This window comes from Lagopus muta, chromosome 19, assembly GCF_023343835.1.
Source record: "Lagopus muta isolate bLagMut1 chromosome 19, bLagMut1 primary, whole genome shotgun sequence".
NCBI classification, from domain to species: Eukaryota; Metazoa; Chordata; class Aves; order Galliformes; family Phasianidae; genus Lagopus; species Lagopus muta.
The window spans coordinates 7,344,863-7,370,327 of NC_064451.1; the positions used below are offsets into that span (position 1 = coordinate 7,344,863).

Genomic DNA, 25,465 nt, shown 5'->3' on the forward strand with positions numbered 1-25,465 from the left:
CCCCTGCTAGGCATCGCCCCACAGCCCAGCAGGAGCGGTCCTGAGGAGCCCTGGCTCTGCTGTAACGCCCACAGAGGTAAGGGGTATCGTTTCCCTTTTGGAAACCACGGAGAGCAAACCACAGCTGAAACAAGACACACACGGAGTTAATTTTCAGTGGCAGATGAGCATCATTGCTGGGAAGTGAAAGCCTCAATTGATGCTCCTCTCTCCTCCCCTCCTCCCCCAATCCAGCTGGGAATGGGAGGGGGAATTAGGAATGCTTTCCTGGACCGCTCTGGAGCTGAGTGGGCGCATTTTCCCAGTTACAGCCTTGAAGCTGGCAACTGCCAGTTAAGAGACTGACAGTCGTTTGAGAAACCAAGCAGAGCACTGAAAGTGCTGCTGGGGAAAGTGTGCTGGGAAACACAGCCTGAGCTGTTGGGCTTTGTGTCTCACCTTCATTCCTGGTCTGGGTGGATTGGAAAAAGGATGCTCTTACAGCAGTGGATGCAGTGGGCAGTGTATTGGACCTGGTTATGGGATATCATTGTGCTGGTGGATGAAAAAAAGACATTCTGTGAAGAGGTTTTGTGGTGTTTGTGGTTGGGTTGCGGTGTTATAAAGGCCCTCCCCCAGTGGGAAGCACTCTGAGCTTTGCATAGGCATTCACAGTCTGCAGTGGGGGTCATGCTGGCACCAGTGTGGACTCTGGAGCTTGGTTTGCTGGCTTTGAATGGATGTGGGGGCCTGCTTGTGCTGTCTGCACACCCTGCTTTGCAAAAACCTCTAGGGGTAAACCTGTAGCACTGCCCACAAGTGCCAGCATTGAGCCCTGCTCCAACACAGGACCCACTGCAATAAGCCCCAGGGGGCTCAGCAGGGTTAACTCTTGGGCTGCGAGTCTGGGGTTACACAGCCCCTAAGGGAACGCTCTCAGAGTGCTCCTGGCACAGCGTGATCCCCAGCTGGGGCTGGAATCAAGTGGTGGAGCATTGCGTGCTCCCTGCTGCTCTGCAAGGAGAACACGGGCTGTGCGTGCTGCAGGGAGCAGGCAGGGCTGTCCTTCCCACCCCCTCTCCCCCCCCCCCCAGCATGCTGTGCTGAAGGCTGGTGTGCTCACAGTTAAACATCTCCAAGGGCTGCAGCCATCATCTGGTTTGGTTTAAAGTGAAACTTCCTGAATGGGATGGTAGAGCTGATTTGTTTTTCCTGGCTCTGCTCCCGCTGTTCTTGCCAGCTCAGCAAAAGGAAAAAGAAAAAAAAAACAGAAGAGAGAAGTGTGCATGCGTGTATAACATCAGTGTGTTCGTGCGTGGTTCTGTGTGTTTCCTGCTCCCCTTCTCTCTGGGCTGGCTCTGTTCATATTGAAACCCTGACTGTGCTGCGTTAAAGCCAAGTTCAAGAGCTTTTCTCCCCTCTGGTGGGCAGTGTGGGGGCTCCCAGGGTGGTCCTGCTGACCCCCACAGGACCCCTTTTAATTCCTCAGCTGCTTTCCCTTTTGCCTGAGCAAGCTGAGAGCTGCTGCACTCTCTTTGCCTCAGGGACCCCGTAAACAAGTCAGGCTGCTCCCTGCATTTAAAGCATGGCACGGATACAGCGCACCCAGCCCAGGGATGGCCCTTCGTGCCTTATTTTCCTCTTTCAGCTTAGCAGATGTTTGCTGTAAATATCCGCCACCAGATCTTCAAAGCTAGGGCTGTAATTAATGATTTCTCATTGTGATTTCTTTGCTTTGGGAGCAGCAGAGCCTGTGAGCTCCCAGCCTGCGCGCGGTGCAGCTGAGGCCCTCTAACTGTACCGTATTTCCTACCCCCAGGTTCGCCAAGCTCCTGCTCCGCCTGCCAGCCCTACGGTCCATCGGCCTCAAATGCCTGGAGCACCTCTTCTTCTTCAAGCTAATAGGCGACACGCCGATCGACACCTTCTTGATGGAAATGCTGGAAGCACCCCATCAAATGACTTAGAGAACTGCCGCTGGGTCAGTCCCTCACCCGGCCAGGGCCATGCGGGCTCCGTCCTCTGCTTCCTCCTCCTCCGCCCCAGCCCCTTCCCACTGCTCCCCAAATGCTGGAGGCACCGTCCGAGCTTCTCCGCGTGGTCCCCGGGCCGAACCCGCACCTCCCTGCCGCCTCATCACGTTGACCTTTTTGTCCGTTCGCTGTCACTGCTGCATCTAAAGACCTCTGATGGCTGTTTTTTCCCTGCGGTAGATGTAGAGGAGTGGGGACGGATGGCTTCGCATCAGTGCTGGGTGGCACGTGGCATGGGAGCAGGGACGGTCCTGCGCCATCCCGGCCCCGCCGTGGGGTTTGGACGAGTCAAGGGAGCGGTTCGGCTCACCGGATTTGCAGCTGGCTATTATCAGAGGATGGAGTTGGTTTTTTTTGGTGGTGTTTTTAGGTTTTTTTTGTTGTTTTTTTTTTTTTTTTGGTTTTTTTTTTGAACAAGAGAAAAGAAAAAGAAAAAAAAAAGAAAATTATTCTATTTTTGGTTTCCAACTATTCTTAGTAGTCTCAGCAGTTCCTTTGCGAAAGGGAGAGGCTGTGGGGAGGGGTGGCTCTCACTGGGCTCCATTAGTGAGTCACCGTGGCTGCACGGAGCCTCTTTGCTCAAAGCAAGGGGTTTGGGACTGAGCTCAATCCCTCTCTGAACAACGTGGGGCTGCCCTGTCCCCCTCTGCTGTCCCCAGTGATGCTGCTCCTCTGGGACACGTAGCTCTGGAGTGCTTGCTTTAAGGCTGCCAGGGATGTGGTTCCACTTTTCTGCAGCTCACGGAGGTCCTGCTGGGCCCCCTGCCCTTCTTGCTGTGCCCAACGTCCTGGCACAGCCCTACAGGAGCTGCCTTATTGCAGGAGCTGTCATGCTGGAGCAGCAGGATCTGGTGGCTCAGCAGTGCTCCTGTTGGGTTCTGTAGTCCTGAGTTCATGCAGGGGCATTTCCAGCCAGAAGGTGGGCTCAGCAAAGTGCAGACTGTAGGGAGCAGCAGCCCTGCAACCACCGGCAGCCCATGCATGGTGTTTCAGTAGCTGTGGTGCAAGGCAGCAGTTAGTGGGAGCTCTCAGCCGTGCTGCTCCCTGGGGCGTTCATTGGCAATGATGCAGGAATGGAGCTCACCGTCCCTGAATATCCCTCATTGGAATGGTGGAGGACCTGTGCCATTCACCTCACCCTCTTGCATTAAGCAGGGGAGAAAATGAGAGAGAAGATCAGAGTGAAGTCTCTCATTGGGGGTTTCTCCCTCCATAACAGGACTGAGCGTCCCAAACACACCATGGGCTGGGGGGAACCAAGGCTGAGTGCCTGCAGTTGGCCCTGGACCGAGGGCTTCCCCATGGCTTTTATGTCTGCTGTAAGACAGCCAAGTGGTCCCAAAAAGAATGCAATCTCCTGCAGAGCATCCCATCGGCTGCTCTGTGCCTGGGGAACACAGTTATCACCTGCCTGTTCTCACCCCACTGGCAGCTCAAGTTCCAGCTCCATCCCCATCAGGCCATCTCCTTGCTGGCAAATCCACAGAGGTGGGGAAAATCTTTTGGCCATCTTTCTCCAGCAGCCTGCATGCCGCTGAAAATATTATTAAACAGCTTCACCCTGGAAGAATTTGCCAAGAAAAGAAGGCGAGAGAAATGAAATGTAGTGAGAGTGCCAATAAACGGGGCTGCTCAGTGCCTGCCCAGTGTGAGGCTGGGGGCTGGCAGCAGTGAGGTCAGAGCGTGCTGGGGGTCGGTCAGCTGTGCACTATAATAAACCTGGACCCTTGTTTATCTCCCTTGGGTAGAACCACTTCTTTTTTTGCTTTTGTTTTTTTTTAATGATTGACTGCTTGGAAGGGGCTGTTTTGGTTTGCACTGTTGGACGGCTGAGCATGTGCCCCCATCCCATCCCTTCCTGTCCATCGTATGCTTCCCATTCATCATATCCATCCCATCTCTTCAATCCCACCTAACTGTATCCCATCCATCCAGTCAAATCCCTTCACTGTCACCCCATCCCTTCCATCTTATCCCATCCATTCCGTTCCATTTCATCCGTCTCATTCATCCCATTCTGTCCTTCCTGTCCTACCCCACCCTGTCCCATCCATCTCATTCATCCCACCCTGTCTTTCATACCCCACTCTTCCCATCTATCCCATTCATCCCATTCATCCCATCCCACCCTGGTTCCTGTCTGACCCCTACAAACACAAATGCTGTGAGCAGCGGGTTGCCTTCAGCATGCAGCAGGGTGCAAAGCCCTCATGCTGGGGTTCCCAATCAGGACACATCTCCGTGCCTCAGTTTCCCTGGAGCAGCACAGTTCTAGGATTCCTGCCCCTTACAGAGGAAGCTTTGGAGAAAGGCTGAGCGTTGTCCTGGTGTCAAGAGAGCTGTAAATCAGCATAGCTCTCTGTTTCACAGCAGCAGCCTTTCGGGGCTCAGCCCCCAGAGATGAGCCCTGCTCCCCCATGCAGGGCCACCAAGGCAGCCGTCCCCAGCAGAAGGATGAGCTCCCGTGCCTCGCTGTCACCTGCCACAGCAGCCTTAAAGCAACCTGCTCTTGCATGAGTTTGGCTCTTTCATCTGTATTCTTTTTCACTTCTTGGCTTTTAGTTTTTCCCCCCCCCCTCGTCGTAGTGATCCTGACTGTATTACGTGCTTTTTTGAGGAGGTGATACATGGGTAAAAGAAAGGAAGAAAAAAAAAGGCACATTATCCACTAGCGAGGTAGGACGTTCATTTAAGCAGATCTTAGTACTCTCGCCAACATCTGGTTTCCATTAGGGTGATCGTTTTTTATTTTTTATTTTTTATTTTTAAATATATATGTATTTTTTAAATTTTCTTCTTGCTGTTGGTGGGACAATCTTTAATTTTCTAAAGATAGCACAAACATCAGCTTTTCAGCCCCCACCATCCGGGCTCAGAGGCGATGCTGTCCCCATCAGAGACCGCCTGGGTTCACGGATACGTGCTGTGTATACATGTATGTACTGTAGATATATACACTGTACAAATAGCCTCACTCACATATACGTATATTATACCTGTAGCAATGACAGACTTTATTTTTTGGTGTTGATTCTTCCCCTCCCTCCCCCCACGTGTTGTTTTTGCTTCCGTTGTATGCGAACCCCTTTCCCAATTGGCACAAGCCGAACCTGGGTCCTTATAACTCGCCGCAAAGGAGATGCATCTATTTTAAGATGCCCCTTTTTTGTTTCTGTTTTGTTCTGTTGGTTCTTTTTCGGTGTTTTTTTGCCGTTGTTTTCCCTTCGGAGCAGCAGGTGGCGGTGAGGAAGAATAGCTTTAGCCGTTCCCCGATGCTTAGCGATGGATGCCTGGGCTGTGGGGGTCGCGTAGCTGAAAGAAAACAAAAAGGAAACACGTTAAAAATTTCGAATAACAAAAACGAAAACGAAAAAAAAAAAAAAAAAGAAAAAAAAATATCTAAAGCGTCAATAAAAGTAAAAAAAAAAAAAAAAAATTAAAAAAAAAATCTATTTTTGTACAAATGTAATTTTATCCCTGACGTATCCTTGGATATATTTTGGTTGGTTTTTTTTTTCCCCCTTCCTGGATTGTTTTGTTTCTTTTACAGAGGTTGTTATAAAGGCTGTCTCTATTTTTCTCTCCTTCTCCCTCTCTCTTTCTGTATTTGTCCGGCCGCAGGGGCAGCGCTCGTAGGGGAGGGAGGAACTTCTGCCCGTGTTTTAAAGGCTTTATATCAGATCTCTTTCTTCTTTGAAATCATTTGGAACGAACTTTTTATTTCTTTTTTTTTTTGCCCCTCTCTCCTCCCCCTACTCCCAAAAATGTGGTTTTTTTTTGGGGGGGTGGGGGTGTATGGAGGAAGAGGGGGGAGAGGTGGGCTGGTCTGGGGGTGTCTTTTGTCACACGTATATCTGGCGTTCCCGCAGGTCTGTTTTACTGTGAAATCACTACCGTATGTTATTATTCACTTTAAAAAAAAAAGGAAAAAAAGAAAAAAGAATTGCTGCTGGAAACGCCAGTATTTTGATGAACAATTGTATTAGAATTGTGGAGAAAAAAAAAAAAAAGAAAAAAAAAAAAAAAAGAAAAAAAAAAGAGAAAAAAAAAAAAGAAAAAAGGAGAAAAAAAAAATATATGAGCATTTTAAAATATAACCCAGTGCAAGTCCTCGTTTGTTCTGCAGGGGGGTTTCCTCACGTTGGGGGGGTTCTGTCCCTCCCAGGTTGTCCCCTGTGGGGTTCTGCTGCTATCAGGGGGGTGACCATCCTCCAGCACACCTCAGCCCTGCAGAAAGAATTCCACATTCCTTTGCTGGTGACATGGGAAAGCTCAGAGCCATGCAGGACATGGGTGCTGGGGGAGCCCCAGGCCCCATGGCATGTCCTGGGATCATGGCACATCCTAGGGTATGTCCTAGGGTCCTGGGGACGTGGCACATCCTGGGATCATGGCACATGCCAGACACATGGCACATCCCAAGGACATTGGGACCTCCTGGGGACATGGCATGTGCTGGGGTCATGGCACATCCCAGGCAGCAGCAGCAAGCACCCAGCCATGGGGACGGGCGCAGTGAAAATGCCATTCCCATGCACTGGGGCACAGCACTGTTCTCAGCCTCCCTCCCCTCCTAGTGCCATGCTACCAGGGTGCCTTGAGTGTCACCTGCCCTCATTGCCAGGTGTAAATGAGACTGAACTCACTCTTGGGTTTACAGCAGAGACAATTCCCCGGCGGCAGCTGCCGAGCGCTGACACAGAGATGGCAAATGGGTGTTTCAATGCAGTTAGTGCTGATCTGCATGCTGCCAGCTCTGCCACAACGTCGTTTCGTTTGGGAAGCACAGGGACATGAGGGATGATGGTGCTGGGAGGTGACAGCTGCTGCATGCTGTGGGACACTGCCTGATGCCTCCCGACCCACGTGGGCAGCACCCGCAGGCGCTGGGCGCTGCGCTCGCACACGGGCTGGATGCTGTTCCAGTGGCTATTTGTCTTGTTAACCTCCAGGCAGCAGTTTGTGTTTGGAGAGTAAATATTGACCTCCTCCCTCCCTGAGGTTTATTTTTTTTCCCTCTTTGCCCCTTCTTCCCGAGGTGGATGAGCTGGGATGCGTGGCCAAGGCACCCCACCGTGCTCGTCCTCGTGCCACCACCCATTGGCAACAAAACCGTGAGGGGCTTGGAAACGGGGCTTGCTTCTCCATTTAAAGCAGCTAATGTGAAAAGGAAAGGGAAAGCCAAGCTGCCCGATGTTCCCTTCTTTGCCCTGTTCACTGTCCCCTCCGTGGTGGCACAGAGGAGGAGGAGGATGGCCCTTTGGTGAACTCATGCCTGGTTCTTCTGCTTCAACCGGAGTTGAGGTGTGTGTTCTGCTCCCCCCCTCCTGATTCCATGATGACAGAAGGTGGCTGTAAGGAGATGGAATGCTTTGCATGTGCAGTAGTTGGGGTTTCGCTTTGCAGCAGGGCTGGGTGTGTGCAGGATTGGTCCTTGCCCTGGGAGCAGCATGGAGACATGGGGCTCAGGGATGGCACAGAGGGATGCAGAGCTCTCTAATCTCCTAATGGCAGATCTGCTTACAGTCTGAGCTCTTGGACAGGTGGCACCGGGTGGGGATTTCAGCTTCCTCTGCTCCTCCAGATACTTTTTGGGCATGGCGTGGAGGATACTGTGCCGGTGGGTGTAGAGCTTTCTCTTGGAGATGCACCTCATTTAGTGGCACTGGGCTGGCTGCTTAATTCCTGTGCATCCCAGAGCTGACAGAGATGGAGTGAAGTGTCGGCAGACGGTTTTGAAATCCTTAAGAGAAGGGCTGTGATCCCAGCGCTCTCCATGCCTTTGCTTTGCAGCAAGGAGGGGCTCTACAAATAAATACAGACAGATGAGCTCTTTCACTGGTCATTTGTCACTTCATAATTGCCAAAGAAAAGCAGGTTAGTTTTCTCCTCCTGACCTCTCTAAAGAAGCCTTTTCACCCCAGCTGGGCCCACGGTTGGGTCAGGTCCCCACGGGGCAGGGCAGCCTTTGCCTCGTGCTGGGGCTGCAGGGGACACCTCAGCCTTTGGCATTTCCTGGGGCTTTGCATGGCATTTTGTGGTGCCTTGGCCACGCGTGGGTGCAAAGGGGCTGGGTGAGGGCAGAGAGCCTGGAGTGCTGGGAGGTCAGCAGCACATGGATGGCTCGGGGGATGTGGGGTCTGGGGTCTATTGGTGTACAACTAAGTGTGGTGAGTATCGGGTACAAACTAAGCTGAGCTGTGCCAAGCTGGGATGTGCCAGGCTGTGCTGAGCCATGCCAGGCTGTGCTGAGGCATGATGAGCCATGCTGAGCTGTGCCATGCCGTGCCGTGCCGAACTGTGCCGAGCCGAGCCCAAGAGCAAAGTGCTGCCGCCCCCTCCCGGCCCCGCTGCCCGCCGTTCCCTCCACCTCCCTCTCATCCATCAAGATTTTAACTCGTTTTTCCATCCAAATGCCTTCTTATTCCTTCGCAGTCCGATGAAGAGTTAACACAGCGCTTGCAGGCAAAGCATTGCCTAAAACGAGCATCCTTCACTCTCCAAAGAACTCGAGATCCCAAGGCACAGGCGAGAAATACTAGCCACAAAAATTTAGCATCCCTCCCCCCCCCTTTACAGCACTGGCAGCGAAACCTAGTTTGGCTTTATAGGCAAGATTTTCCATACCGTGCTCCAACGCGACTCAATTCCACTAAGCCCACATCTTGTTTTTCTACTGACAAAGTGAGGTATGATTCTTGGCTCGCTGATTTTCTGCTGTGGAGGCCTAAATGAAAAGATGCTTTTAAAGCTCATTCACTCAACACTCAGCCCAAAACCCGGGGGGAGGGTCAGATGGAAATTCACTGCTGCTATCGGATGGGCTTTCTGCTTTTACGGTGGGGGTGAGGCTGAAGAAAATTAAATGAAGGCAGAAGGGTTTGTTAGGATACCAGTAAAGGTAGAACAGAGTGCTGAGTAAAACAGCCAAATTGTTTAATTTGTTTTCTTCTAAAAAGCTCCTGTTTGAGTCACTGTGGTTCCTGAGGACACGGCGCTCAGTGCTCATTTTGTCTGGATCTTTCAATTTCTGGCATAAACTCATCGTATTCCTCAGGAAGGGCAGAGCATCCTTCTCTCTGTGCAAGGAGCGTGCAGCAGGGCCAGGGCAGCAGGATGGGACAGCATGTGGGAGACAAGTGGCCCAGTTCAGCTCCGGGCAGCCAGGAGCAGAGCAGGAGCTCCGCTGGTTCTGCTTTCAGCTTGGGGATTTTGCACTCTGCAGCCCCTTCCTGGGGCTCCTTGACCACTTTTCACTGCTCCAGCAGTTGCTCTGCACTGGGTTGGGGTGAGCAAGGGGCAGAGCGGGATGTCCCCAAGGACAGTGTGACATCAGGAGGGCTCTGCTGGGATGCAGGGCAGGTCGTCCCCAGTGTCCCCGAGCTCTGAGCAGCACCACGCTGCAGGGTCTGCTCTGCTGTGTCCACAGCCCCCAACATCTGCTCCCTTCCCACAGCAGGACGTGGGTTCCTGGGCGATGCAAAGACATTACCTAATGCTTTGAAACCGGATCCTCCCGTCAGACTCCACTTGGATGGGAAAAGCTTGCTCTGGCCTGTCTGTTCCTGCTCCAAATAATGTTTCCCTCCTTATGGCAAAGAACACGCTGTGCACAATTTCCTGCTATCTGGAGGGTGGAGGTGGGTCCCAAAAGACCCCATGGATTAACCCCTGCCTGGGATGTCCTGCTCTTCACACGTTGATAGATCTTATTTCCTTGAAGGGAACCACCTTACTAAGCTGAACAACCCCACATCCTCAGCCCTGCCCCGTGGAAGAGGCTCATTGAAGGGGAATTCAGGCAGCTCCTAAGTGCTCCCCATGGGTTCCAGCCTCCAGTACGGCTCAGCCTAGCCCTGAAGCTGCACAGCACAGTGTCCCCAAGCACCAACCAGGCTGTTCTGCTGATGGTGGAGGGAATGGGGTGGCATGAGCATCGTTCCCAACCTTCAGAGCCATTTGCATCATCCATTCTGCTGTAGATAAACCAATGTCTGACACAGGTTGCTCTCACCTGAGAGCTCTGTCCCTGCAGGGACTGTGATAGGAGGGGGTGTCCAGGGCTGGGTGGGATTTGGGGCTGTCCCCTGGATGTCTCCATTGGGCACACACAACCTGTTGCAACCCTGTTGGTGGGTGATGCTGTCTCCAAACACCTCTGCCTGTGGAAGGCTGGCAGGAGAGACAGTTTATGGCTGGTTATTTGCTGTTGTCACTCCAACCATTTTACCTTAAGAGGCAATAAAGATGAAAGCCAATAATAAGCAGCCAGCCATCATTTTGGGGGGGAGAAAGGCTATAATTTACCCCGTCAGGGCTGCAGGGAGTCCATTTGAGGCCAGTGTTATTGACAAGAGGTCCATAGGGTTTGTTTCTCACAGTACTTACGTGCGCTCTGAGCAGTTGAGGGTGACATTTTTGAAATCTAAAAATACACAGCCAGGAGCAAAGTCCCAGCAGCACGGAAGGGAGAAGGATTTCTGCCCTGAATGTGCTGAACTTTATGAAAAGTACATTTGCAGAGGAGGCTGTCAGGGGTTGGCGGGAGGGGAGCTGCCCTTGGCTGGATGGGGGCACTGATGGGGCTGTTGGGACCTCGTTGCTGCCCAGGCTGAGCCCAGGCACGTCCCCTTGGTCTGGGCTAGCGGACAGAATGGCCACGTACTCCCTGTAAAAACAGCAGAAATGAGGTTTTAACTTCCAAACGATCTGGATTCTCATTTTCTTCTGCTTAAAATAAGCAGTAGCCTTGCTCATGGCAACAACTTCACCCCGGAGCACCAGGGATTGACCCTGTGAGTTCGGGTAGCCCAACGATCAAGACCCATCGTAGTCTTTCTCACACAGATCAGATCGTCAAACCCTTCCTTCTCCTCTTGTGGGGGAGGGAGGAGGTGGTTTCAGGAAGCACAGCGGGTGACTAATCTGCCTCCTGCCTTTGCCAAGGAGAGCAACCAGCCGCAGCACCTCCCCGCTGCCTGCCGTGTCAGCAGGGCTGAGATTTACGGCCATCAATCCATCAGCCTTATTTATAGCAGCAGCTCTCTGTGAGATTTCACACACGAAGCCTGGCTTGCACCACAGCCTCACTCCTGCCAAAATCCTCTCTGGGCCCCATCACCCTCCCAAGGGCTTTGCTGCGCCATGCCCATGCCCATGCAGGGAGGTGCTGCTGCATGCTCCTTCCTACCCCTTTTCTCCCCCTTTGGGGACTGTGAGCACACAATTCCCACATCACCTCCTTTTCCCTTCTTGTTGCCTCTATCTTTAGGGAGTTTTCTTGCAGCCAGAGCTTTCCACGCTGAGATGGGAAGGGAATTGCTTCTGTCCTGCAGCAGCAGAGCAGACATCTGCCTGCAAGAACCAGTGTGATCTGCATGTTTCCTTATTCAAAACGAGATCTTTATCTCCGTGGCATGTCCACCATGACTATTCAACACACTGGTCTGCTCGCCAGCTGTTGTTGTGCAGCCCTTCCCTGTCCTGCTGTTCCTGGGTGTCTCTGTACCTCGGGTCCATGTGGGACAGAGCCGGTTTCCAACACCATGGGATCTCCATTTGGGAAACTCTGCAAAGCAATGGGGACTTCTCAGCTGCTTTGTGGTGAAACACTTGAAAACCACGGCCTTCAGAAAACACATGGGAAATAAAAAGGAATGAGAGCACAGAGGGAATCCTGTACACCCCTTGATTCCATGACAGCAGAGGGACCGGGCGCCTCAGGTCACCTGGGGATCCTAATTACGTTTCTCTCTGATTAGCTGGGAATGGGAAACCCTTTTTCCTGCGGTCAGGGCAAGAGAAAGTGTTGCAGCCTCTGTTTAAACCTGAGCTGCTGGCGGCGCTTCGCTGTGTGTGTGATGGATGGGGCCTGGGGCCGGGCTGCCTGTAACAGCCAAATCACTTACCTTGAAAATGCAAACCTTATGGAAAGCGAATCAATAACTCCTGCAGCCTCCGCTCTGCTGACACGCGGCCCGAGCCCGCAGGAAATAAACCCTTTGTTAATCTTTCTCAAGAGGCACGCAGGCTCCTATAAAAAAGCTTCTGAAGTAAGTAACTCATTACGGGCTGCATGAGGCTCCAGTCTGTCACCCCGACAGCTCTGCGGTGCCGGGATGCAGTGCTGCTGGCCGGGATGATGGACGAGCAGACGAGCTCTTGGCTTTGCTCTGAAAGAGGGAGAACTAATGGGCAAATAAATTACGAATCAATTATTAAACCTTAGCAACGTGCAGAGCCCTGTTCGGGCTGGGTATCAAATATACATTTCTAATTAACTCAACAATTCTTGTCTAAGGCGCACTGGATGCTGCCTGCTGCTAGAAATATGAATTTTGGTCACGTGTGCTGGATGGAGCCTTGCATTTGTTGCTTTCCATCTGAAGCAGAGCACTCCTCATGCTCAGGCTGTGCTGGGAGAGGTGCAGCTTCATGCTCAGTCCGGCCCTGGGTGAGCTGGGAGGACTGGGGGAGCTTTAATGCTGGAGCTGCCCATTACCATTCTCCCCAAAAGAGCCAAACCTCAAAGTGTCTGTGCTCCATACCAAGGCAATATTTCTGTTGCTCACTAATCAATTATAACTCTTAGACAAGCTCCCATATGGTGCCTTTATAAATCACTCTCTCCAGCTATCAAGCCTGTCTTGTTTGCCTGACACGAGCTGTGAGGAGGGGGGGGGGAAGAGGAGGCTTAGGCTAATGTTGACTCAAGTGCACAGAATGGGATTTATTTATAGAGTTTTGTAAAAGTGTTTTAAAAGTCAAAATCCGGGTCCTCGAGGATCTCAACCAAAAGCTGAGCCCTCGTTCTGCTATCTCTGCCTCAGCATCTTCACCCAGAGCCCCTCTTGATGAATCCATCCCACAAACCCACAGCTGAGCTCAGGGTTTGATGGAGGAACCGGGCACAGAACCAGCACAAGGGGCTGGGGGGGGAAACCAGAGCAAGAGAGAGGAGCTCTTTGACCCCCATGGGAGCAGAAACCATGAAGTGTTTGCAGCACATGGGGCTGCACGAGCTCTGAGCACAGAAAACAAGGGCACAGCAGAGCTGCGCGATCTTGTAGTGGGAAACACGACAGCTCCGGATGCTGAGTTTTATTTATCAGTGAGATCTCAGCTGTTGCTTAGCTCGGCTCGCTCTGTGACTCTCTTGCTCCCCCCAGTGCTGCGCTCAGCTGAGGTCCCTGAGCATCACCTGCCTCCCTTTCTGTCCAAGAACGCTTCCCCAGCTGGGGACCTTTTTTTCCCCTTATCTTCTTTACATAAATACAAACCCTCTGCTCGAGAGCTCTGTTTTGCCAGTCACCTTCCCGTGCTCCACACACCGGGTTATCTCCCACCTAAGACTTCACAACAAGAGCTCCTTTATTCACCTGCACCAGCCCTGACCTACACTAATGCCTTCTGCTCTATTGAGAGGCCAAATGATTTTGTGCCTGCCCATTGTCGTACATTTTAACCCCTCCCCCCAAAGAACTTTGGTTCTCCTTCCTTTAATTCCAGAAGTATGTGTGTGTGCAGGGCTATTTCTACTCCTGATAGCGCTGAATAAAGCGCATTTTTTCAGTTTCCCATGGGAAAAGGTCAACCTGAAAGGAAAAATCCAGAGCTTGGTGCCACATGGGAGGGGAACCTCCGTGGTAACAGTGCGTTTACATGATTTGCATGAGCCGAAGAGGAATAACAGAGTGGAAGGCAGTGTTGGAAAGCAGGGTGAGAGCTAGAGGCAGGTTTCTCAGGAAGCTGGCAGCACAGTGACAGCACAGCTCTCATCAATCTGCTTTGATTCCGGGTGTGAACAAGTTAGAGCTTGCACCTGTCTGAGAGCAGTCTGGGAAGGGATGGATGAAACCTGCAGCTTGTTAACAAGATGGTCAGCTGATGGGTTTATAAGCCCCATTCTCAGTTCTTAGTTGAGATTAAGGAGGAGGGTTGGGTTCTTAAGAATTTTGCTGTCTGCTTCAGGATGAAGCTTTGCCTTACAAGCCATCTGCATGGGGTTGCTCAGGACAGGATTGCTCGGGGTGCCTTCAGCCCATGGGTGAGTCGGGGCGCTCGGGCTCTTCTTCCTCCCCCTCCGTGATCGGGACCATCCCGGGGCGGCGCTCCGACGGTGCCGTGCCTCCAGGCGCCCGCCAGGTGGCGCCGTAACACCGCGCATCCAGCGCCGCCGCGCCCTCATCGGCTGCGCTGCGCGTCGCTCCGGCGACGCTGATCCTGTGCCGCCCCCCCCCTCCGCACCCATCATTTTGGGGCCTAACAGAGCCTCTCCTTTCCCCTGCTCTGCCGTTCGTGCCCTCTGTCCTGGAGGATCGGCAGAGGCGGGGAGGCATCCACGTGTTCAAAATCACACCCTGAGTGGGTCGGGTAAGATGGCAGCAGGGGAGTGGGTGTAAGACAGTCACCAAAGCCACATTAAATGTAATGCAGAGAGAGTTGTGCCAGGCTGAGTGCTTTGGCTCTGACCAGCAGGCATGTCCTCTCGTTATTTCCTTCTCTTTCTGCCCCTTTTTCTTTCCTTTCCTCATGCTCTGGGCTGTTGTGGAGTTGCATGGTGTGTCAGATCCAAAGGTTGCTGTGTGCTGAATTCTCCCTTTGTGCCAGCATTTGTGCTGTCTGACTTGACTTTTATGCAATCGAGCAATCATTCAGCCTGTTACCTGTTTGGAGCAGGGGGATGCATGCATTGCACTCGTTGTCATTCCTGAAACAACTCAGGAATAAACCCAGAGGGTGCAGCTGTGCTTCCTCCCTCCCCTCCATCAAGAGCAGGGCATCTGGAACGGGTTTGGTTGAGCTGTGTTTGCACTCTCAACAGAGGCTGGAAAACACCCCCTGGTTATTAGGAGTCTGAGGCTCTGAAGACACTGAATGAGTCTTAATTCTGAGGTCTTTAAGTTGATTCAGAAATGAGCTTGACCCAGACTCTCAGCAATTCTTGGCTGGCTGTGTCTCTTCCTGTCCCTCCCATGCTACTCGTTCACAGGGCTCTCCAGTCCCTGGGAAGTGCTTGATTTGTTTCGGGTAAACCGTATTTGAACCATTCCCTAAGGTCTGTGTCCTCTGGTCAAACGGTGTCTTCATGGCATCCCTGGGGTTGCTTTCCCAGCCCTTCCATACCCTATGGGCAGCTCCTGGAGAGGAAGAAGCATTTCCAGCAGGGTGTGACTCCTTCTCCTCTCCCTTTGGGGGAAGGGAGCTCAGCAGAGAGCAGGCAGCATTTCAGGCACCTCCTCTTGAGGTTGCGTTACCCTCCTCCCATCCAACGCAGTGAATTACAGTCCTAATTGAAACCATGCCTAGGCTGTGCTTGCCTGAACTGTGGGGTGAGCACTTCTGCTTGGAGTGAGGCTGTTTATACAGGGACAGATGAGCTCTGCTGTGTCACCAGCAGGGCAGTCAGAAACTTACAGCTTCCAACACAAGCGAGGGTTGGAGGGGCTTAGATGCCACCAGCACCTGGATGGGTCTCCAAATAAAGTAATGGAACTGCCTCCTGTGAAGCTATATGGATTCAGACAGCGAAAGATGGAGGGAGTTGATGTTCTGGTATGGAGGGGCTGGGATGGATGGAGAGCATGGTCCAGCAGCAGGGCTGCTCCAAGTCAAGGAGCTCTTGCTGCCACGTGGCCTTTCCCACTGCAGCACCCTCTGTCTGCCTTGCTTTGCATCTTGCTTTTTTTCTTTTTCTTTTTTTTTTTTCCCCAGGAAACATCTGGAAGCTGAGTGAGAAACGTTAAAAGGAGGGGAAAAGAGGAGAAGGCAAAAAGCTGAGGGGGAGGGGATCTTGGGAGCACCATATGATTTCACTTTCCTAAGACAACAGCAATTATACCTTTGAGGCTTTACCAGTCACTGTAGATTCAAACCACGTTGGATGATGTAAGTGGGAAAATATGAAGGCCTTACTGGCTGCTCACAAGAAAAAAAATAGAGAGAGAAAAGGATCAGTTTCTGGTATTTTATTTAGTGCTGTGAATCAGAAGAAGGGCAGCAACCAGATGGGCTTTATCTTCCTTGCTTTCCTAGGCTTGGATGTGCCTTGCTGATCCCTTAGGAAGGGGGGAGTGCCTTCTGTGTCTGCAGGAGCCCAACACAAACATCTCTTGCTGTTATTTACCATGAGAATTGCTGTTTCCAGGCAGCTTCCAGTTCCCTGTGCCTTTCTGGTTCTGCCTCCTGGGCTGCTTTCAGGAGTTGGGGATGTGGGTCTAAGTGGAATCTTGGGCCCAGTGATGGGACAGAGCTGCTCTGAGCAGATCAGGATATTGCTGTCAGATTTAATGGGCTTTTCATTGGAGGCTGCTGGGCCTTCAGCTGGCAGAGGTTAAATTGCCATCAGATAGGCTTGGGAATAATGGAAAAAGTACTGCAGCTCCCATGGGAAGAAATTGGGTGAGCAAATAAAGGGGGAGGTCAGTGCCAAAAGAGGTGCACAGAGCCATTCTGGGGTGATGTGCTGGGAGAAATGAGCCCAGGAGATGATCCAGCAGTTTGGCTGGGGGAGAAACAGAATTATTTCCTAATCTTTTGGCTACTGAAGCTCAGGAAACTGATGCTCGGTTGAAATTTCTCAGCTCCCCCAACACTGAAGGCACAGAATGTTTCGGTTAATAAATGAGGTTGTGTGGAAGAAAGTATCCAATGTGAAAACGTGGGTTTTATCAGGAGAAATAGGAAAAAAAAAATCCCAAAGGGAGTCCAGATGGAAACCCAGGGCTCTGTGTCTCCCTGTCCCTCCTGCACTCGCTTCTCCATGCCTGGCTCACATGCAGGGAGGTGTTGCTGAGCTTTGGTCCTCCTGGGGTTCTCCTGGCATTGCTCCGTTGTCTTGTCACATTTTTCTTTCTTTCTTTGCTGTTTGAAACACAGCGATCCTGGCAGGAGTTGGGCTGTGCAGAGGGAATTGGTGATAAATCCAGGAGCTCATAAAACTCAAGGATGGGAGGGAGCCTCAGGGCCACCGCTCCTCCTTGGATCCATCCCCAGACCTCCTGCCTGCCTGAACTTCAGGCAAGGTTTTCCTGCCTTCCCATGGGGTTGGTGAAGCCTGAGGGATGTTATGGGATGGCAGCACCCTGCCTATCCAGCACAGTGGCCCAGAGTGAGGTCAAAATAGGCAGGAAGATGGAAGTGTGGAGTAAAATGACCTGCTCAAGGTCAGGGAAAGTGACCAGGCTGAGTTCCTTCAGTGCCTGAGATGTGCTGAAAGCAATCTCTGGGCAGGTGGAATAGTGTCATCGTTTGTCCTGGCTGAACTTTTAACCAGAATGATAATCACAGTCACAAATACTGTTAGCTTTTTCAGTTATTAAACTACAATAAGGTAAAAATAACTTTGGGCCTGGACACAGCATCTCCAGGGCCTTTCTTTTCAAGGAGAGAGAGAAGCAGCAAAGGATGTCTGCAAAAAGCAGTGACTTTTCCATGGCTTTGGTATCCCTGGTTTTACTTTTGCTTTTCCTGAGGCCAAGCAGCAATGCAAGCTCAGTTGCTGAGCTCGTGAGTTCTGCAGAGCCTTTGCAAAGCATCGTCTTCCTTCTCAAGTGCAATTGTTTGAAACGAGGCATGAACTGTTGCAGAGCCCAGCTCTCCTCTGGCACTGCTTTTGGGCTGTGTTGAAGCAGATGCTGCACACCAAGGCAGCCCAGACCCAACCAGCCCACTTGGATGTGCTTTCCCCATGCCTTGCAGTGTGCTGTAACTACAGGAGACAGCCAGCCCCCCGTTAAAGCTCACTCAAGCCAATGCAAATCTCTCACTGTCTCCAGCAGGCTTATTCTTAAGGAATGGTATTTCTGCTGCTTTTGGAGGTTATTAGTGCCAAAACCAATTTCCTTACATGCTGGAAACAACAAAACAAATGTTCCTGGAAAGCAAATCCATCAGGATTGCAAACATGGGGGCAGTGACAACTGTACTGGGTTTAAGCAAAGGCGTGCAGTGGGGCACTGTGGGTGCAGAGGAGGAACGGGGTCTGCAAATGTTGGGTGTCACCTTCTGCTTGCAGCTTCCATTGAGCTGAGCACCAGCAGTCCGTGCTCAGTGCCCACGTGCACGTGTTTCATCTCAGCCAGTGTACATTGTACACCTCAGCCCTTCTGAGTACGTGTGTTTCTATCAGCCTGACCTTTTCAAGCTGTCTGTGGGCTGACGGCTGCAAGCCTTGCAGGATTTTCAGCTGTGGCAGTAAATAGCTTCTCCTGATATGTTTGGAGAGAGTCAGCTTTGGCCTTTTGGTGATATGCCATAAACAGCCAGCATGCCTCGCTCACAGCATCCTGAATGGCTTTGCTGGCTTCTTGTGAATCCTTGGGGGCAGACAGGAGTGAAAATGTGCACCTGAGTGCTGACAGCCCCCTCTGTGCATGGGATCCTCCTGTCCCAGTGGCCCCGAAGAGGTATTAAAGCACACAGGTCACACCAGTTTGAGTGTTAAGTGCAACACGTCAGACCTGGGTGACAGCAGTCAGGTAATGTTTTCCTGCTGATCAGGTTGTGGTTGAATACAGGAGTATAGGAAGTAACAACAGGCAGAGTTGTTGAAGAGTCTGTGTCTTTCTGTAATGTGGTTTGTGGGGCAGCAGCTCTGCCTGGTGCAGTGTGATGCAGCCAGGTGATGTGAGGGCCGTGCCAGGAGCTGGGAGAATAAACTGCTCAGTTCTGCATTCGGGACTTTCAACCACCTACCTGCATTCTGTCAGGCAGGAAGTCACCCCAAGAATCTGGTGACAAACTGTCCCTGGTGCACCTGCAAACGTTGGGCACCTCTGCAAAAATAACCACCCCCCAGTACCCACCTCATCCTTCCTAACGGCCAAAGGGTGAGAATATCATTCCTTCACTTCTATTCTTTGCACAGACTACTGCCCTGTGCTATTGCAGCTCATGTTACAGCTCCAGTCTCCCGGTGTGAAGCCAAGACTTGTACTAAATCATGAGTGGATATTAGGCAGGTGGGGTGAAAGCCAGGGCACCTCACAGCGTGCTCTTGCTGGTGCCACTGCTGCTCTGCTCCTTCCTCCTGCACCCTCTGCAGCTCTTCCTCCTCCCTGGGGCTGCAGATCCCACGGAGCACCCATGGGTGCTGCCAGTGCCCCTCAACTTAGGACATCTAGCCCTCAAAAAGTGCAAGAAGCCCTGAATTCCTGTATTTTTGTCACCCAGTGAAAAGGACTTCAGGACTCAGATTAAGTGGCTCCCCATCCCAAAGCGCATCCTGCACGGCTGAGGCAGAATCAGAAGTATTTCAGTCTCTATTGAAACCTCTGACTTCCACCACCCCTTTGGTGGCTGGGAATGGCACCCAGACATGAAATAATGAACTAAAACCCCCCTCCATGCATTGACCAAATAAAACAAGCTGTCAAACAGAAATATTCCCTCGCTCCTTTTTGAGGCGTACCGAATCTCCATCCCATCTGCGAGCTGCGCTGTGTTGGGAAGGCAGCATGAGTAACTCAGCATGAAATCGTCAGCGACGGCATGAGGTGCTGTTTGTGCAGCATAAATCAGTCTGGGAAATGAAGAGCCCCATCTTCTTTCTTCCAGGTTTGCTCAGCACTTCATACCTCTGCAGGGAGGTTACAAAGGAGGCTTTTTGGCAGCTTAAACCCACGCTTGCTGTTAGGGCCTTAATTACGTGCCGTCATCTCTGCGCTGTTTGCAGGAGGCTATAATATCTCTCTTTCCTGAGCTCCAAAAGACCCCAGCAGTGTCTGTGATGCTGCTCCAGTACAAAGTGCTGCTGGAGGGGTTGGGTCTCTGCTCTCAGGGTGCAGCTCCTGCGCTTCGGTGGCTGTTCAGACTGCGCAATGTGGGCTGTGAATTCTGAGCAAGGCAGCAATTAGTACCAATTTTCCCAGACAGCTGCTCCCATCTGTTCTGTGGGCTATTTGTATTTGTTTGGTGTGGGTAGCAGATTTCTCGTGGAGTTTGACAGAGTGAGATGGGCCGTTTGCTGTAAGCCCGTTCCGTTGTTGTTGTTGTTGTTACACGGAGCTTAGCTGAGATTTCTGTTTTGTGACTGCATGACAGTGCTGCACAGCACAAAGCCTCCGAGGAGATGCTGGAGTTAGAAATGGCTCAGATGCTTGGCTGATGAACTGCAAGAACTGAATGAGCTCTTCACATGGCTTTGCATTCAGTGCAGTCATTGCAGTTCTGCATGGTTTTGCACCATTTATGGTGCAGGTTCTGCTCAGCTGCATGGGTATGAACACCTTTCTTCCTCACTTTCTCCTGTCAGATTGCAAACCCACCTGTGGCCAGCAGACCATGGTGGTGTGCCATGGCATTTAGGGCAAGAGGATGTGTGCTGGGAGGTACACCTGCATGGGCTGCAGTGCTGCATGCACCAGAAAGTGAGAAGGAAGCTGAACACTACTTATCTTCTATCCATAAAGGTGATTGTCTGACCATAGAGTTAGCAGGAGGTGTTGCTACACCAGCCTTGCAAAGCTGGGTTCTGCTGCGCTCTGCTCTGCAGCCATCTGGAATGCATTTGGGATAGCGAGGAGCCCAGCTGGGCTCAGAGTTAACTGCACAGAAAGGAGCTGCCACGTTGTGATGCTGCACAGCACAGAGCGGTGATGCAGTGGGTGGGAAGAGGCAAAAGTATTACATCAACCTGCTCACCCCGTGGAGGGAAACTTTATGGGAGTGATGGAGGTTGATTGAGCTGGAGATGATAGGCAAATAAAGTCATGATTTTTGTGTGATGTTGACCTTCTTAAAGCTGGTACTGAATGCAGGTGAAGTAGTAGAGGGGAAGCAATAGCAGAAATGGGGAAAGCAGGTCTTGGGGCAGCTGGCTGCAGCAGAATCAAGCTCCCACTTGGTTACTGCTTCATGGTCAGGGATGTCCTCCCTATCTCAATATATGCTGTGCTCTGCAGTCTGCTTGCCTTCCTTATCAGTGTTTCAGGAGGGAAATGCATCTCATAAGGCTGCTTTCCATTTGGTGTTGATTTCCATCTCCTGCAAAGCTTCTACTCCTCCCTTGTGACCTTCCATCCACTTTGTGAGGGAGAGTGCGGTGACAAGGGAGCTTTGTCCTGCTGTCTTTCTGCAGAGAAATGCGGTGCTGGCTCAAAATGGAATACTGAAAAACCTTGGCCTTGTGTACCTGACATGAAATGCTCCAGTTCAAGACCTAGAGCACTGGAATATGGGTATGGCTGGCTGGGCTGCCATTCTCTCTGCCTGTGTGCTGCAGAATGTTGGTTGCCTGTTTTTTCCCCCCAAGTCTTGTTGCATGACTTGGAGAGAGCAAGGACGTGCCAACAGCCCATGCCTTTATCTGTGCTCATATTCATGTCCATGACGTGGGATGTGCCAAATGTCCATGCCCTTGTCTATGCGCTCATCCATGCCCTGGCACATGCCAACAACCCATGTCCTCATCAAGGGACAAAGGGTTACATCCAAAGGTACTGTTGCCAACCTCAACTGAGTGCCCAACACCCTTCTCCTTGGGGTGCCCCAGAGCTGCCCAATACCTGCACAGGGCTGGGTGCTCTGGGTCTGCATTGTCTGAGCAGTGCTGGCAGAACAGTGGAATCTCTACCCAGGCTGGATTGATGGGGCAGGGAATGAATAGCAGTTCTGTTTGGTGTGGGGGGCTTGGGTTTCAGCTTGGAGAGGAAATGTGTGCTGGAGCAGTGGGAGAGGCCCTGGTTTACAAAACAAATAAACCACTGTGGCTTATAAGCATGGGTAATCTGTTATTCTAAAGGGTCCGGGGATAATTTACCACCTGATGTCAAACTCTTACATTTTGAGAGGGGTGTTAACAAATGGAAGTTGGTTCAGCCCCCTTTGACCCAGGCTGTCCAAACCCAGCACAATCCTCTGCCTGTGGGGCAAGGGATGGAGCGGCTGCAGCCTGCACCCAATGTGGGCCAGGACTGGGGATGCTGGTCCCCTTCCCATAAAATCCTCACAGGGCAGAATAACCCAGCCCTGATTATTTTCTTCAGCAGCTCCATCTGCAAAGGACTGTGGCTGCCCCTTCCCTGTTTACATGACATCATTCCAGCACGGTCTGCAGTGCTTAGGCTCGGCCTTTTTGTTTGGACTACTTTAATCTTTCCATTTTCAAAACTGCTGATTTTTCTAAACAGTTTCAAGCACGAGGCAAAGCTAGATGCTCTGTTTCCTTTCAGTATGGCACTTGCCCAACAACGCTGTGTGAAAGCTGTATCTGGACAATTCTGTAACAGTAAGAAATTTGGGTCTGAGATTCTTGGGAATAAAGCATAACGAATAGGGCAGGCAGTGTCAATGTTGTAAGCAGTCAGAGTGAGTTAGGAGCCAGAATTATCCTCTGGCCACTGACTAAAATACTGGCACTGGGGCTGTGCTAAAGGCTTTTGAGGGAGTTTGGAGTGTGGTAGAGGCATCAGGTCAACCCTTTGCATAGCAGAAGCATCAGGTTCACCCTTGTTAGATAGAAGCAACGAGTTCCATGTGTTCCCAGGAACAAAACTCAGATCCTCCATGGGAGAGAAAGGTGCCTGCAGCTGATGGGTTTGATGGCATGGAGCAGGGTGGGAAGCTGGCAGAGATCCTGGGATGGATGGCAGCTGTGAGTGTGGCAAGGAGTGTCCTCAAAAGTGTCCCTGTGACATGTGCATCACACCGGGGTTTCTGTCTTGAGGATGCAGGCAGTGGTGAAGGGCTGTCAGGAATGTGGGGTGGGCAGCTGTGAGGGTCAGGCTCCTGCTGCTAATGTAGGTGGGCACTGCTGTAGGGAGGAAAAATGTGAATGTGGGGAGCAAAGGGGTGGGGAAAGAAAGTAATGGCAGAAACTCATCGCAGCTTCCAGAAGCCCTTTTCCGACCTCAGCCTCTGCGCTGACCCTGCTGTCTGCTCACCCTGCCTGCTGGCTGACCAAGGAGGAGTGTGGCGGTGTGGGTCCCACTGCTGAAACATTTACAGGAGCAGCTTTGAGCACTTCCAGATGCTGGGCTGGGGTCAGCTGGGGACTCTGACGGCTGTTGGGGCTGCCAGGAGCAGGGACAAGCATAGGACAGAGCCGAGCATGTGCTCTGTGAACACTGGGGGGAAGCAGGGCTCACCTCCTGGCATGGGGTGCCCAGTCCCAGCCTGGTGTGTGCACCTGATTCTGCAGTGCTGTGGGATGCTGAGCAGCATGGGGAGCTAGTGGAGCACTGAGGAGGGTGTAGAGCATCTCTATAGGAGCTAGGAGGTGGGCGACTGCCCACGGGTGCTGCTGCTGGTGTGCTTATAGGGTCTGCATCTGCACTTTGTGCTGGGAATCGCTCAGCAGCTGGCTGAGTGATTGGTGATGCTGCAGGGGTAAGCAGCCAGAGCGAGGAGGGAAACACTAGATGGCAGGTTGGGGCTGTGCTGCTGCACCTGAATACCAGCTCAGAGCCCAGAGCGCGGTGATGGGCGATCGCTGATGGCTCATAGGCTTGTGCTCACCCTGCAGGCTGGCTCTGTGGGATGGGATAGATATAGGAGCTTTCCTGCTTTGTCCATCTGTGTGTATTCATAGAAGTTATTCAAAATTCTTTCCCTCAGGGCTCTGGGTCTCTGCCAAACTCAGTAGAAGTTGGCAAGGAGGTTTTAGAGGAGGATTGACAGCTGTGCCAACATTGTGTTCTGAATGTGTGCAGTGTACTGTGTGCATCATGTCCTGAACACTGTATGGGCACAGATCTGGGCTGCAAGCTAGGCAGAGAGAATTCCAGCTCAGCTCTGTGTAGCCCCTGTGCTCCTCCATGCCTGAATCCTTTCTGGGCTGCAGAGCACAAGCTGGAAAGAGCCACACGAATGGATACGGGGCAGGACCCCGTGGAAAATGCATCCCCAAATCCCCCCTGCCAGCCATCTTCCAGACATCCTCAGGGGCTTTGCTTGCACTGCAACACCTCATGAACCCAGAACCATCTGGGGCTTCTCATGCAGAAACAGCTGCTTCTGAGAGATGACTTTTGAGGAATTGTTTTTCCTTTCTCTTTTTATTAAATCCATGCAAGCTGAAATCCCAGTTTTATTACTCTCCAGGGATCCAGCAGGCACATGAGGGCTCATTGGAGACATGCAGGGACTCCTTGCAGACAGCCCATGGGATGAGAGGTATATCTTTGAACTCTCATTGCAATTCAAGCAAGTGCCATTGCTGTTTGCTGTTTGCAGGCTGCTTCACAAGGTCGGGACAAATGATGTGGCACAAAGCTTAGTACATCCAGTTTCAAATCATCATCTGCTCCGTGCAATGCAGCTGCTCACTGACTGGGCTGAGAGGGGCTGGCATGAGCCTGGACCACTCATTTCACATGGAACAACGCAGGCTGTGAGGTGCAGAAGGATTGCACGGAGCTCCCAAGCTTTATGAGCGTTGCTTCATGTGCAGTGCAGGTTTTTAGCCGCTCGGTGTCTCCGTGGGCTGCCTGGTGCAGCAGCAAAGCTGGGAAGTGAGCTGCGGAGGTCTGGGCTTCAGGTGTGCATCTGTCAGCAAGCATGGGAAGCTGTGGGGAGCTGTGATTCCCACTCGTTCTTTGATTTCTGAAGCAAAACATGGCTAAAGCGAAGGAGATGGGAGCTGTGTGATGCTGCTCCTGGGCTGCTGGCTGGAAGCAGAGAGGAACTTCGTGAGCTCAGTACAGAGCATCACCCTGGTTGCCAAAAGCAGCAATGTGAAAGTAATAAGGAAAAGTGGCAAAAGCATGCCTTTGGGCTGTGTGAGCAAAGGGCAGCTCGTTTGAGGGTGCCCAATTTCTTTCTTTGTCGTTCCTTTGAACTGGGGCTTTGATGAGAACTTGCAGCAGAATGCACAGGTTTGGATGAGGAGAGGGCAGTCCCAGAGCTGGCGCCTCATTCCCCAGAGCTGGATGCACATGGCTGTCCCTATGGGGCTGCCTTCCAGTGAGTGCTGGGATCCCCAGTGGGGCCACGCAGGGCTCTCTGATGCCTGTGGCTCTGGGCTGTGCCTCAGCAGAAGGGAATGTTCTTCTCGAGGCTCTGCAGAGGCAGCAGGAGCTGCTCAGGCCAGCTCTCATGAGTCACCCCCAGCTCGCATGTGGACCATGGCTCTGCTCCTTGCCAACAGCAACACCATGTAGCCTAGCAATCGGGAGCAACCCTACCATAATAAAACCTAGGGAGAAGCTCTCATAACCCTATGCAGTAAACCCATCTACTCTCATTATGTTTGATGAGGATTTTCCAGCAGGGTCTGCAATTACGGGGAAAGGATGTGCCAGAAGATTTGGGAATTGTTCACTGAGGGAGGACTGGTTCCAGATCCTGGGTTTCCAGAACAAGGCACTAAATGGGTGGATCCTGATCCAACACTGCGCCCTGTTTGCTGTGGGTGGCTCTGGAAGGGAGAGCTCCTGCTGCTGCCCCTGTCTTGTGGCTGTCCATCCATCCTGGTGACTCTCATAAGCTACACTGCATTCTGCAGTAGGGCACTA

The 25,465-nt window shown here is 51.8% G+C and overlaps 1 protein-coding gene across 3 annotated transcripts in view; it reads left to right on the forward strand.

Moving 5' to 3' along the window:
* The window catches only part of RXRA (retinoid X receptor alpha), a 76,145-nt gene extending 70,734 nt beyond the window's left edge, over positions 1 to 5,411 (forward strand). For all 3 annotated transcript variants that reach the window (XM_048966450.1, XM_048966449.1, XM_048966451.1), the window contains exon 10: positions 1,799 to 5,411. In XM_048966450.1, coding sequence (XP_048822407.1) covers positions 1,799 to 1,946 — 148 coding nt within the window. In that variant the 3' untranslated portion in view covers positions 1,947 to 5,411. The remainder of the gene's footprint in view (positions 1 to 1,798) is intronic.
* Positions 5,412 to 25,465: the final 20,054 nt, after the last annotated feature.